General features: G+C 44.1%; 1 protein-coding gene across 1 annotated transcript in view; it reads left to right on the forward strand.

Moving 5' to 3' along the window:
- Positions 1 to 15,366, forward strand: part of CGAS (cyclic GMP-AMP synthase) — a 41,059-nt gene that overhangs the window by 16,098 nt on the left and 9,595 nt on the right. The window contains exon 3 of the mRNA XM_069726565.1: positions 13,810 to 14,064. Coding sequence (XP_069582666.1) covers positions 13,810 to 14,064 — 255 coding nt within the window. The remainder of the gene's footprint in view (positions 1 to 13,809; positions 14,065 to 15,366) is intronic.

The following is a 15,366-nucleotide window of genomic DNA, read 5'->3' on the forward strand; positions in this document are numbered from 1 at the left end:
TCTTTAGCTCAAACAAGTCTCTTCTGCTTGCTGCCTGTCCTTAGCAGTGGTTTCCTAGCAGCTGTTTTACCATGAAGGCCTGCTGCACAAAGTCTCCTCTTAACAGTTGTTGTAGAGATGTGTGTGCTGCTAGAACTCTGTGTGGCATTGACCTGGTCTCTAATCTGAGCTGCTGTTAACCTCAAAAGCAGAGGTGACTCTTGGTCTACTTTTCCTGGGGCGGTCCTCATGTGAGCCAGTTTCTTTGTAGCACTTGATGGTTTTTGCCACTGCACTTGGGGACACTTTCAAAGTTTTCCGAATTTTTCGGACTCACTGACCTTAATTTCTTAAAGTAATGATGGCCACTCGTTTTTCTTTACTTAGCTGCTTTTTTTCTTGCCATAGTACAAATTCAAATCAAGCACAACCCCTTTTGTAAATCCATTTGTCATGGTTTCGTAATTGACTGTGGCTGAGGGATGCTTGTATGACAGTCGAGTCATCCAATCTGATTCTAGGTTGTCAGCATTTTGATTGACAGTCCTGCTGCTCAATCTAGTCTAGTCTGCAGACATTTCCCAAGGTGCCTCCCACCATCCTTAATTATTAATAAGCTATTTAGCTGGCTAGCTGTTAGTAGTCAGTGTCAGTTGTAGCTTTGCTTAAGTTAGGCGTTTCTGGATACCATCATAAAAATTTAAAATGGTTCAATCCAGGCATCGGTGTATCGGAAACCAATTGACCCTCCCACATACCTCAGATGGAACAGCTTCCATACAAAACACATTAAAAAGTCCGTCGTGTACAGCTTGACCCTCAGATATAATCATATCTGTTACAGCCCAACTGACAAGGATGAGTACAACCTATCTTAGAAATAAATTTTTAAACCAAGGCTACCATCCAACCTCCATTGATGATCAGATCATTAGAGCCACAAGGATCCCAAAAAGTCAATTACTTCAATATGGAGAAAAAGAGGAAAATAATTGTGTACCTCTGGTGGTGACATACAACCCACAGCTTGATGTACTGAGAAAAACTGCTAAAAAACACCACATTCTACACAAGGATGACAGGCTAAAAACAATATTCAAAGACCCTCCCTTGCTGTGCCACATGCAACCACTAAATTTAAGAAACATCATGATCCCAAGTTCAATGCCCTCAAATACACCAAGAGGAATTTTTCAAAAAGAAAAAAAAAGGTGAAGTCAGCTTACCAGACCCAGTTTAGGCTTAATGTTTGCAGTCTAGCGCCTCTCACAGAGAAGGGTGAAACAACCGCAGCAGAATCCAGATATAGAAGATACATACCTTCAACCATTAGTACAAGACACTCCAAGCTATGTCCGAGACTCTAAATATATTACTACTGTTTTCAATAATTTTTCATGGTCAAAAAGTTTTTTTTATGGTTGTCTTGTGATATAGTGGGGCTATATCCTTCAATCCCAAATTCTATTGCGTTGTCATATTATTTAGATACTTTCAGTAATTATGAGGTTGGAATTAAGGATTTTCTGATCACAGCTGCATTATAGCAGAGCTCCTGCCTGTAAAATATTTTAACCCCTTCAGATGGATTTAAATCGTGGGACGTTACAGATCTTCGGAAGGTATGTATATTGTTGGTTTATTATTTTTCCTTTGTTACAGAGCGAGGGTCTTCAGGTGGATTGAGAGAACAATAAAATATTAAAACAACCTGTGTGTTCATTTCATTAAAATAATTTTTAATAATGTGTGTGTGTTTTTTTTAACCATTTCATACAATTGGATTAACCCTGCTGTTCTGTTCGGTCTGGGGAGACCTATTTTGAACTTTGGTATTTTTTGGGGTGTTCAAGATGCGGTTCTGAAACTTGTGGTTGATTGACTTAAATGAGGATGGGTCGGTCGGCCACGGGTTTCAGAGCCGCATCTTGAATATTTTAAAGAATATTGAAGTTCAAAGTCGGTCATTTTTGACCAACAGAACAGCAGGGTTAATAATGGATAGGTGTCATAATTGACGCCTCTCCATTATTAACCTGGCTTAATGTCACCTTACAATAGCAAGGTGGCATTAACCCTTCATTACCCCATATCCCACCGATACACGGGAATGGGAAGAGAGTGGCCAAGTGCCAGAATAGGCGCATCTTCCAGATGTGCCTTTTCTGGGGTGGCTGGAGGCAGATGTTTTTAGCCAGGGGGGGGGGGGGGGTGCAATAACCATGGACCCTCTCCAGGCTATTACTATCTGCCCTCAGTCACTGGCTTTACTACTCTGGCGGAGAAAATTGCGTGAGAGCCCACGCCAATTTTTTCCGCCATTTAACACTTTAATTTAATAGCTAGAGAGCCCAAATTTTGCACATACACACTACTAACATTACTAGTGTGGAATATGCAAAAAAAATGGGGATATGAGATGGTTTACTGTATGTAAGCCATGTCTCATATCATGTCGGGTTTAGGAAGGAGATAGCAAAAGCCGGCAATTGAATTACCGGCTTTAAAGCTGTCTCGCGCTGGATGAAATATTAATATATATACATATATGTGTCTACTGACTACTATGTGTCTATATATATATATAAATATATATATATATATAGACAGTATATATGTTTTTATGATTTCCTGAGCCCATGGATCCATTGTATATCCGTATGTCGGTTTTGCAAGCCTGCGAGAAAAACACGCAGTACGGATGCCATACGGATTACATACGGAGGATGCCATGCGCAAAATACGCTGACACACCCTGCCTACGGAGGAGATACGGATCACTATTTTGGGGACATTTCTGCGTATTACGGCCATAATATACGGACCGTATTGTTTTACGCTGAGTGTGAGGCCGGCCTAACGCTCGCACCTTGGCTGGTTGGCATGAGCGTGGGGGATGTGGCCGCTGGACCAGACTACCCTGGAAGGAGCATGACTAAGTAGCTGGTGTTCACTGGAGCCTCTGATGGTGAGGTCAGGCTTGTGCGGCAGGTAGCTACCAGGTACCACTTCAGGGTGGTGTCTGGTTGTAGCTGCTGATTCCACCGGGGAACGGAACACTGGCAAGCAGGTTGGCATGACTGTGACACTGGCAGACAGTCGGGTACGGCAGAGACATTGGGGGGCAGGCGGCACGGCTGAGACACAGGCAAGCAGGCACGGCTGGCACTCTGGTGAGCAGAGAAGTGCAGAGCCACTGGTTGTGGTGAGCAGAGAGAGAGGTGCAGAGCCACTGGTTGTGGTGAGCAGAGCAGAGAGGTGCAGAGCCACTGGTTGTGGTGAGCAGAGCAGAGAGGTGTAGAGCCACTGGTTGTGGCGAGTAGAGCAGAGAGGTGCAGAGCCACTGGTTGTGGTGAGCAGAGCAGAGAGGTGTAGAGCCACTGGTTGTGGCGAGTAGAGCAGAGAGGTGCAGAGCCACTGGTTGTGGTGAGCAGAGCAGAGAGGTGTAGAGCCACTGGTTGTTGCGAGCAGAGCAGAGAGGTGCAGAGCCACTGGTTGTGGTGAGCAGAGTAGAGCGAATGAACACAGAGATACGCACAGCAGAGTGGGAATGGCAAACAAGCACAGAACAACAGGAATGGACTTAGACCAGAGCACAGACACAAGAACTGGACATGGATATAGGTCTGGGTATTGTAGCCCCTAGAGGCAGAGACAGGACATGACCTGGCAGCTCAGTAGCAAGATACTGAGGGAAATAGTTTTCTCAGGCATCCTCCAATGGGTGAGGATGCCTTAAGTATCAGAGGCCTCTAGGCAATTGGCCGGGGACACCTTATGGAGGTGCACACAGTCTCAATAAGAATCTGGATTTGCCAGCACCGCCCCCCTATGCACACAGCCAGGAAGGGTAGACAGGGCAGGCAGGCATGAGGCACACAGCGTGGAGCCGGCAGCAGACAGAACTCACAGCATGGCCCAGAGTGAGTAAGTTGATGTAACATGCAGGTGGGGGATGAGAGGTCATGTAGTGATGCCAACAGGTTTGTTACATATACCTTCATAATATTGTGTAAAGTGTTTCCTTTTTTGTACACATATATGATAGAGTCGTCAATGTAAAGTTCTCTTTATTTTTATAGTTTAAGAGTTTTTTTGTTTTAAAACTTTGTTTCACAGCATATGCATACACTTAAAGTAGTGAACAAAGAAGCTAGTCTGTTAATTAATCACCTGAAGAAAACACACTAGTAAGATTCCTAGGTAAGACTATATACCGTATATACTCGAGTATAAGCCGAGATTTTCAGCCCAAATTTTTGGGCTGAAAGTGCCCCCCTCGGCTTATACTCGAGTCACGGTAGCGGTGGGGTCGGCGGGTGAGGGGGTGAGGGCGCTGAGGTATACTTACCTAGTCCCAGCGATCCTCGCGCTGTCCCTGCCGTCCCACGGTCTTCGGCGCTGCAGTTTCTTCCGCTCTTCAGCGGTCACGTGGGACCGCTCATTACAGAAATGAATAAGCGGCTCCACCTCCCATAGGGGCGGAGCCGCTTATTCATTTCTCTAATCAGCGGTGCCGGTGACCGCTGATAGAGAAAGAAGCTGCAGCGCCGAAGACAGGAGGGGACAGCGCGAGGATCGCCAGGACTAGGTGAGTATGTTATATTCACCTGTCCTCGTTCCAGCCGCCGGGCGCCGATCCATCTTCCCGGCCGGCGCCTCCATCTTCCCGGCGTCTCTGCTCTCTGACTGTTCAGGCAGAGGGCGCGATGACGCATATAGTGTGCGCGGCGCCCTCTGCCTGATCAGTCAGAGCAGAGACGCCGGGAAGATGGAGGCGCCGGAACGAGACGCCGGGAGCTGCAATCAAGGGAGGTGAGTATGTGTTTTTTTTTCTTTATTGCGGCAGCGGCGGCACAAATTTATGTGGAACATCTATGGGGCACAGTGAACGGTGCAGAGCACCGTATATGGCACAGCACAGCTATGGGGTACAGTGAACGGTGCAGAGCACCGTATATGGCACAGCACAGCTATGGGGCACAGTGAACGGTGCAGAGCACCGTATATGGAGCACATCTATGGGGCACAGTGAACGGTGCAGAGCACCGTATATGGCACAGCACAGCTATGGGGCACAGTGAACGGTGCAGAGCACCGTATATGGCACAGCACAGCTATGGGGCACAGTGAACGGTGCAGAGCACCGTATATGGCACAGCACAGCTATGGGGCACAGTGAACGGTGCAGAGCACCGTATATGGCACAGCACAGCTATGGGGCACAGTGAACGGTGCAGAGCACCGTATATGGCACAGCACAGCTATGGGGCACAGTGAACGGTGCAGAGCACCGTATATGGCACAGCACAGCTATGGGGCACAGTGAACGGTGCAGAGCACCGTATATGGCACGGCACAGCTATGGGGTACAGTGAACGGTGCAGAGCACCGTATATGGCACAGCACAGCTATGGGGCACAGTGAACGGTGCAGAGCACCGTATATGGCACAGCTATGGGGCACAGTGAACGGTGCAGAGCACCGTATATGGCACAGCACAGCTATGGGGCACAGTGAACGGTGCAGAGCACCGTATATGGCACAGCTATGGGGCACAGTGAACGGTGCAGAGCACCGTATATGGCACATCTATGGGGCACAATGAACGGTGCAGAGCACCGTATATGGCACAGCTAGGGGGCACAATGAACGGTGCAGAGCACTATATGGTTCACACCTATGGGGAAATATGAACGGTGCAGAGCACTATATGGCACAGCTATGGGGAAATAATGATCTATTTTTATTTTTGAAATTCACCGGTAAATGCTGCATTTCCACCCTAGGCTTATACTCGAGTCAATAAGTTTTCCCAGTTTTTTGTGGCAAAATTAGGGGGGGTCGGCTTATACTCGGGTCGGCTTATACTCGAGTATATACGGTAATTAAGGAAAATCGGTGTTTCAACTAGATCATGACTAAGACTGAATGTCGAAACGCGTTGATCGCTGAACTGTTGTGCTAAAGTGTAAAAGCTGGATGCCATATGTTGGTTTATTTTATTCAAAACAAATAACAGTTATATTTTATATACCAATGCCAACTCGCTGGATTTCTCTTCAATAAGAGGAACTTCTCCTTGCAATGTGAAGAGTTGCAAAACCTGCACTCATGTAGAGACCAAAGACAGGATACAGATTTCCCGGGACATTCACATGTCCCTCTTCCAATGTGGTGTACTTTATTCTGTGCACTATATGTCCTATTGGGGGTCTCTATGTGGGAGAAACAGGACAAAAACTGAGAGCATGGATGAAGTGTCATTGCCAAACGATTACAGATAATAAAAAAATATTTACCGCTGGCCATTTCTGTGGTCCAGGATACAACATAAGCAATAGGAAAGTTGCCATATTAAAAGGTGACTTTAACCCTTTAACGGCGGCAGTTAAGGGTACTTAAACCACAGTGCCGTTAATTAACGGCGCTGTGGAAAAAGTGAATAGCGCCCCCCAGTGTCAGATTTTCTCTGGGGTCTCGGTTGCCGGAGGTAGCCAAGACCCCAGAGAACATGATTCGGGGGGTTTTTACCGACCCCCGGGTTGCGATCGCCGGTAATTAACAGTTTACCGGCGGTCGCAAAAAAAACAAACGCGATTTCCCATTTAATGTCTCTGTCCTCCGATGTGATCGCACATCAGAGGGCAGAGAAATGGGGTGCCTTTTCTGGGGTGGCTGGGGGCAGATGTTTTTAGCCAGGGGGGGCAATAACCGTGGACCCTCTCCAGGCTATTAATATCTGCCCTCAGTCACTGGCTTTACTACTCTGGCGGAGGAAATTGTGCGGGAGCCCACGCCAATTTTTTCCGCCATTTAACCCTTTAATTTAGTAGAAAGAACGGCCAAATTTTGCATATACACACTACTAACATTAGTAGCGTGGAATATGCAAAAAAAAATGGGGATATGACATGGTTTACTGTACGTAAACCATGTCACATATCATGTCGGGTTTAGGAAGGAGATAGCAAAAGCCGGTAATTGAATTACCGGCTTTAAAGCTATATAGCGCTGGATGAAATATTAATATATATACATATATGTGTCTCACTGACATATATATATATATATATATATATATATATATATATATATATACCTATTCTATGTGTACACATTTATTCTACCTATTCTATTGTAAGCTGTCAGTGTGATTTTACTGTACACCGCAATGAATTACCGGCTTTTCTCTCTAACACCGCTGCGTATTTCTCGCAAGTTACACTGCTGGTCCGTGTGTGATCCGTATTTTTCTGGCTTCCATAGACTTTCATTGGCGTATTTTTTGCGCAGTACGGTGACAAACGCAGCATGCTGCGATTTTCTACGGCCGTAGAAGCCAGTATAATACGGATCAGTAAAATACGGCTGATAGGAGCTGGGGCATAGAGAATAATTGTGCCGTTTGTTTGGCGAGTTTTACGGATGTATTTTCTGCGCTCTTACGTCCGTAAAACTCGCTAGTGTGACGGCAGCCTAAAAAATCATTTTTGAGGGAAAAAAAAGGATTTTTTATTTTCACGGCTCTACTTTATACATTTCTGTGAAGCACTTGGAGGTTCAAAGTGCTCACCACACATTTAGATTAGTTCCTTAGTGGGTCTAGTTTCCAAAATGGTGTCACTTGTGGGGGGTTTCCACTGTTTAGGCACATCAGGGGCTCTCCAAACGCGACATGGCGTCCTATCTCAATTCCAGCCAATTCTGCATTGAAAAAGTCAAACGGCGCTCCTTCTCTTCCAAGCTCTGCTGTGCGCCCAAACAGTGGTTTACCCCCACATATGGGGTATCGACGTACTCAGGACAAATTGCACAACAACTTTTGTGGTCTAATTTCTCCTGTTACCCTTGTGAAAATAAAAATTTGGGGGCAAATGATCATTTTGTAGAAAAAATGTGATTTTTTTATTTTCACGGCTCTACGTTATAAACTTCTGTGAAGCACTTGGGGGTTCAAAGTGCTCACCACACATCTAAGTAAGTTCCTTAAGGGGTCTAGTTTCCAAAATGGTGTCATTTGTGGAGCGTTTCCACTGTTTTGGCACATCAGGGGCTCTCTAAACGTGACATGTGTCCGATCTCAATTCCAGCCAATTCTGCATTGAAAAAGTCACTCCTTCTCTTCCAAACAGTGGTTACCCCCACATATGGGGTATCGGCGTATTTAGGAGAAATTGCACAACAAAATTTATGGTTAAATTTCTGTTTTTACACTTGTGAAAATAAAAAAAATGGTTCTGAAGTAAAATGTTTGCAAAAAAAAGTTAAATGTTCATTTTTTCCTTCCACATTGTTTCAGTTCCTGTGAAGCACGTAAAGGGTTAATAAACTTCTTGAATGTGGTTTTGAGCACCTTGAGGGGTGCAGTTTTTAGGCTAGGTTCACATTGCGTTAGGGCAATCCGTTTAGCGCATAGCGCTAGCGGATTGCGCTAACGCAATGTCTTTATAGGGGTTGCGTTTGTAGTTCCCGCTGCAAGCAGCGTCCGAGGTCCTTCACAAAATAGCGGCACATCGCTAGCGCGTGCCGAAAATGGCATGCGCTAGCGATGCGCTAGAGAGAAAATTCACATTGCTGTCAATGGGTGCGCTAACGGACTCATTGCACGGCGTTAATTGCGACAATTTCGCCGTGCAACGCAGTCCGTTAGCGTTAACCCATTAACGCAATGTGAACCTAGCCTACTGGTGTCACGCTTGGTTATTTTCTATAATGTAGACCCCTCAAAATGACTTCAAATGTGATGTGGTCCCTAAAAAAAAAATGGTGTTGTAAAAATGAGAAATTGCTGGTCAACTTTTAACCCTTATAACTCCCTAACTAAAAAAAATTTTGTTTCCAAAATTGTGCTGATGTAAAGTAGACATGTGGGAAATGTTATTTATTAACTATTTTTTGTGACATACTGTATCTCTCTGATTTAAGGTCATAAATATACAAAGTTTGAAAATTGCAAAATTTTACAAATTTTCGCCATATTTCCAATTTTTTTCATAAATAATCGCAAGTAATATCGAAGAAATGTTACCACTAACATGAAGTACAACATGTTACAAAAAACAATCTCTGAATCAGTGTGATCTGTTGAAGCGTTCCAGAGTTATAATCTCATAGAGTGACAGTGGTCAGAATTGTAAAAATTGGCCCGGTCATTAAGTACCAAATTGGCTCTGTCATTAAGAGGTTAAAGAACAAAAACATTAAAGGGTTTGGAAATACAAACTTAATATAGCCTTTGATTACCTTCACACAGGACTACATTTTTCAGGTGGATTTATGGCTTACTATAAGGCTGCCGTCACACTAGCAGTATTTGGTCAGTATTTTACATCAGTATTTGTAAGCCAAAACCAGGAGTAGAACAAATAGAGGAAAAGTATAACAGAAACATATGCACCACTTCTGCATTTATCACCCACTCCTGGTTTTGGCTTACAAATACTGATGTGAAATACTGACGAAATACTGCTAGTGTGATGGCAGCCTAAGATCTAAAGAATCTGCTCCAGAGACAGTGAGGGCACAAAGCCTCTGATCTTACTTTGATATTACCACTAGTGTTGAGCATTCCGATACTGCAAGTATCGGGTATCGGCCGATACTTGCTGTATCGGAATTCCGATACCGAGTTCCGATATTTTTGTGATATCAGAAATCGGTATCGGTGCGTGTGGTTCCAAGGGTCTGAAGGAGAGGAAACTCTCCTTCAGGCCCTGGGATCCATATTAATGTAAAAAATAAAGAATAAAAATAAAAAATATGGCTATACTCACCCCTCCAAAGGACCCTGGCTGTCACCGCTGCGAGCGTCTGCCTCCGTTCCTGAGACTGTAGTGAGTGAAGGACCTTCGGTGATGTCACGGTCAGGTGAGCGGTCAGGTGAGTGGTCACCTGACCGCGACGTCATCGAAGGTCCTTCACTCTCTGCAATTCTCAGGAACGGAGGCGGACGCTTGCAGCGGTGACAGCCAGGGTTCTTCGGAGGGGTGAGTATAGCCATATTTTTTTTTATTCTTTATTTTTTACATTAATATGGATCCCAGGGCCTGAAGGAGAGTTTCCTCTCCTTCAGACCCTGGGAACCATCGAGGATACATTCCGATATTTGTGTCCCATTGACTTGCATTGGTATCGGAACTCGGAATCAGCGAGATCCGATATTTTGCCGGTATCGGCCGATACCATCCGATACCGATACTTTCAAATATCGGAAAGTATCGCTCAACACTAATTACCACTAATCCAATTAAAGATTCTTACTTGGAGATCAGATTGTTTGTTCATTTAAATGCCCATTTATTATGTCATGCCTCTGTTTTCTTGTGTGCATATATTTGTGTTTCTTCACAAACTTTGTTATACCATGCTTGAGGAAGAGACCTAAGAAGTCTGGAAAGCTTGCTTTATAACAATTTATTTTACTTTTGTTAGCCATGAAAAGGTATCATATCTACAAGATTATCTTGTTTTTCCAACCTAGAGCATTCTTAACCCCTTCATGATCTTGGGATTTTTCATTTTTCCGTGTTCGTTTTTCACTCCCCCCCTTCCCAGAGCCATAACTTTTTAATTTTTCCATCAATTTGTCCATGTGAGGGCTTATTTTTTGTGGGACGAGTTGTACTTTTGAACAACATCATTGGTTTTAGCATGTCGTGTACTAGAAAACGGGAAAAAAATTCCAAGTGCGGTGAAATTGCAAAAAAAAGTGCAATCCCACACTTGTTTTTTGTTTGGCTTTTTTGCTAGGTTCACTAAATGCTAAAACTGACCTGCCATTATGATTCTCCAGGTCAGTACGAGTTCATAGACACCTAACATGACTAGGTTATTTTTTATCTAAGTGGTGAAAAAAAATTCCAAACTTTGCTAAAAAAAAAAAAAAAAAATTGCGCCATTTTCTGATACTCGTAGCGTCTCCATTTTTCGTGATCTGGGGTGGGTTGAGGGCTTATTTTTTGCGTGCCGAGATGATGTTTTTAATGATAGCATTTTGGTGCAGATACGTTCTTTTGATCGCCCGTTATTGCATTTTAATGCAATGTCGCGGCGACCTAAAAAACGTAATTCTGGCATTTCGAATTTTTTTCTCGCTACGCTGTTTAGCGATCAGGTTAATGCTTTTTTTAAATTGATAGATCGGGCGATTCTGAGCGCGGCGATACCAAATATGTGTAGATTTGATTTTTTTTTTATTGATTTATTTTGATTGGGGCGAAAGGGGGGCGCAGGGCCGCGCTTAGTAACCCGATGTTTACCCTGGTTACCATTGTAAATGTAAAAAAAAAACAAACAGTACATACTTACATTCCGGTGTCTGTCCTCTCGCAGTCAGCTTCCCGCACTGACTGTGAGCGCCGGCCAGCAGTAAAGCACAGCGGTGACGTCACCGCACTGCTTTACGGCTGCCCGGCCGGCGCTCACAGTCAGTGCAGGAAGCTGAGGCCGGGGAACAGACACCGGAATGTAAGTATGTACTGTTTGTTTTTTTTAACATTTACAATGGTAACCAGGGTAATCATCGGGTTACTAAGCGCGGCCCTGCGCTTAGTAACCTGATGTTTACCCTGGTTACCAGGGGACTTCGGCATCGTTGGTCGCTGGAGAGCTGTCTGTGTGACAGCTCTCCAGCGACCACACAGCGACGAAACAGCGACGCTGCAGCGATCGGCATCGTTGCCTATATCGCTGCAGCGTCGCTTAATGTGACGGTACCTTAAGAGGCACACGCTTCGTAATGAGTTAGGTGTATCTTAAGCTGGAGTCACACATAACGATATCGTTAACGATATTGTTGCAACGTCACGCTTTTTGTGACGTAGCAACGATCCCGCTAACGATCTCGTTAGGTGTGACAGCGACCAATGATCAGGCCCCTGCTGGGAGATCGTTGGTCATTGGGGAATGATCAGGACCATTTTTTGGTCGCTGATCACCCGCTGTCATCGCTGGATCGGCTTGTGTGACACCAATCCAGCGATGTGTTCACTTGTAACCAGGGTAAATATCGGGTTACTAAGCGCAGGGCCGCGCTTAGTAACCCGATATTTACCCTGGTTACCATTGTAAAAGTTAAAAAAAAAAAAACAGTACATACTCACATTCTGATGTCTGTCACGTCCCCTGGCGTCCACAGGGTTAAAACTGCTTTCGGCAGGAGCGCTGCTAATGCAAGCGCTCCGGCCGAGAGCTTCCCTGCACTGACTGTGTCAGCACCGGCCGTAAAGCAGAGCACACGCTGTTACTGCCGGCGCTGACAGTGCAGGGAAGCTCTCGGCAGCAGCGCTTGCATTAGCAGCGCTCTTGCTTAGAGCTGGAGAGTGCTTCAGACAAAATGTTACTCTCAGGAACTGGAGCACATTTCTGGCACAATTCAAGCCACCAAAGTGGCCTCAGCATGTCCTGTCCACTCCAGGTTCCATTAACTTTGGAAAAGTTTACCCGAACTATCATAAAAAAAGAAAAGGTTTGCAAAACTTTTGGTCAACTCCGAGTTCTGCCAATACCTGTTTCATACTATCCAAGATTTTGGCAGAATGAATCTGATGAAGCATATAGATTTATAGAGACGTCACCCATTTTTTTTTTTCATTTTCTTTTGAATAATTACAGATTCAATGAATGTTGTTGTGCACACAACATTGCCCACTGTGGTAAATCTATTAGGGTGGTTTCACACTTGCGTTTTAGTCTGCAGCGTTTTTTGCACAAATAAAGCATGCGTTTTTTTTCCTATATTTGACATTGAAAACGCATGCGTTTTTTGTTGTACGCGTTTGGTCGAGTTTTGAAACGCATGCGTTTTTTTGCTGCATGCGTTCTTTTTCAGAAATGCAACTTGTAGTATTTTTGAGAGGCGTTTTTTTGACACATAAAAACGCATGCGTTTTCATGCGTTTTTTTTGTGTAAAAAAATACATTGGAGTCAATGGAAACGCATGCGTTTTTAAGCACATGCGTTTGTTTGCTTTAAAAACGCATGCGTTTTTATAAAAAAAAACAGAAAACACACTGATATGCCACCCCCCACCATAAAGGTGATAAAGGGATCCTAACCCTAACCCTAAAGGGATCCTAACCCTAACCCTAAAGGGATCCTAACCCTAACCCTAAAGGGATCCTAACCCTACCCCTAACCCTAACCCTAAAGGGATCCTACCCCTACCCCTAACCCTAATCCCTTTAGGGTTAGGGTTAGGATCCCTTTAGGGTTAGGGGTAGGGTTAGGGTTAGGATCCCTTTAGGGTTAGGGTTATGATCCCTACCGCTAACCCTACCCCTAACCCTAACTATTTCTGTTTATAGTGGGTTTTTTACTTTATTTTGATGATTGGCAGCTGTCACACATTTCTCAGCATGCGTTTAAAAAACGCAAACGCAGGAAAAAACGCATGTAAACGCGTCAAAACGCTGCGTTTTTTCACCACATGCAAAAACGCATGCGTCAAAAAAACGCAGCGTTTGCACGCGTTTACATGCGTTTTTCACCATGCGTTTTTTTTTTAAAACGCATGCGTTTTGAAATGCAAGTGTGAAACCAGCCTTAGATTACCGTATGTATTATGTGTGCAAGTTTAATAGTATTATGTTTATAATATCAAAGTGAATTTCTTAGGCCTAAATAAATAAATACTGTATAATAAAACACAGTCTCAGTTTGCGCATTTCATAGTTCTACCTTAGTATGACTACATATGCATAAATCGATGGAGATTAAATAACCAAAAAAAACAATATAAAAGTAACAATTTTGAACAAAACATAATTGTCACAATAATTCTGAATCCTATTACCATTACTAACTACATGTGATCATAATTAATATAGAAATGGAAGATGTAACCCTACAGAGGAAAGATCCTGGGAGCCCTGCAGTTACTATTTCCATTAGAAATGAACCTCAGGACATTTCAGTGGATCTTGTCATTGCCCTGAAAATAATTAACAGATGGCCCGAAGAAACTAAAGGTGGAATGAAAATTGATGATTGGCTTGGTATGAAAGTAAAACTGGATTATAAAAGAAGTCACTTCTACATGGTGCCCAAACGAGCAATGATTGGAAACAGAACACTGAACGCAGGTAACATATACTTATTTACTTACTACAAGGTATATGCTCATTTTGATTTTTTTCTTGGGTTTTGTATGTGAAATGACCACAGTATGAACATGCTCTTATACATTGCACGCATGCTAACTTATGCTCCTGCTAATTTTTTTGGCTAGACTATAATATTGTAGTAGCAAGTCCTCTTGGTAACGAGTAGCAAACAAGAAAATTAAAAATAAAATATTTTTTGAATAGAGTAAAATTTAAACAATAAATTCAATTGCAAAGATGATTGTTTTATAAGCACATAGCAAATTTACCCATTGGAAATAAACCTTTAATATCAGGTTTCACATGACGATCTTGGTTGCAGAGATTGCGACTGGGCCCGGCAGGGTTGGGGGATTGGGGCCCACCCTTCAGAAAAGCAGCTGGTTCCTCTCAATGATACACTGCGCTGTATATGTACTTTCAGTGGAAACGTCTGTCAGCATTAGGCTACTTTCACACCAGCGTCGGTACGGGGCCGTCGCCATGCGTCGGCCCGACGTACCGACGCAAACTGTGAAGAAAATGAACAACGGGGGCAGCGGATGCAGTTTTACAACGCATCCGCTGCCCCATTGTTAGATCCAGGGAGGAGGGGGCAGAGTTCCGGCCGCGCATGCGCGGTCGGAAAAAGCAGAACCGACGGACAAAAAAACGTTGCATGCAACTTTTTTTGTCCCGACGGACTGCAAAAACACAACGCATCCGTCGCACGACCGATGCAACGTGTGGCAATGCGTCGCTAATGAAAGTCTATGGAGAAAAAAAAACGCATCCTGCGGGCAACTTTGCAGGATGCGTTTTTTCTCCAAAACGACGCATTGCGACGAAGGCCAAACGACGCTAGTGTGAAAGTAGCCTTAGGCTCCACAACCTCCTGCCTCTGCCTGTGACTTTGGTTTCTGTGCATGTGTGACAGTGTGCTGGCATATAAAGTATGTGTGCCTCATCCCAGCACTGCTCTATGTTTGCTCTTCCTCCCAGCTCTCTTCAGTAACCGCGAGTTAAGATTTTTGATGTGAGATGTTTTGTGGACAAGGACAATATTAAATTATGCTTCAAAATAGATTGCCAGCATTCGGGCTGCGCAGCTGGCGGCATTTTCTGCAATATATCTTATCTTAAAGTAAACTGTGAAACCATGATATGTCACTGTTACAAGCTGCCTGGAACACATTGGAAGCCGTGTAGGGAGGATGAGGAGAGGAGAACCAGGGACTAGAGGATGATAGATCAGGTAGTGGAGGGTCGCCATCCCAAAGAATCAGTCACATACAATGTGAG

This window comes from Ranitomeya imitator, chromosome 5, assembly GCF_032444005.1.
Source record: "Ranitomeya imitator isolate aRanImi1 chromosome 5, aRanImi1.pri, whole genome shotgun sequence".
In the NCBI taxonomy this organism is placed as follows: domain Eukaryota; kingdom Metazoa; phylum Chordata; class Amphibia; order Anura; family Dendrobatidae; genus Ranitomeya; species Ranitomeya imitator.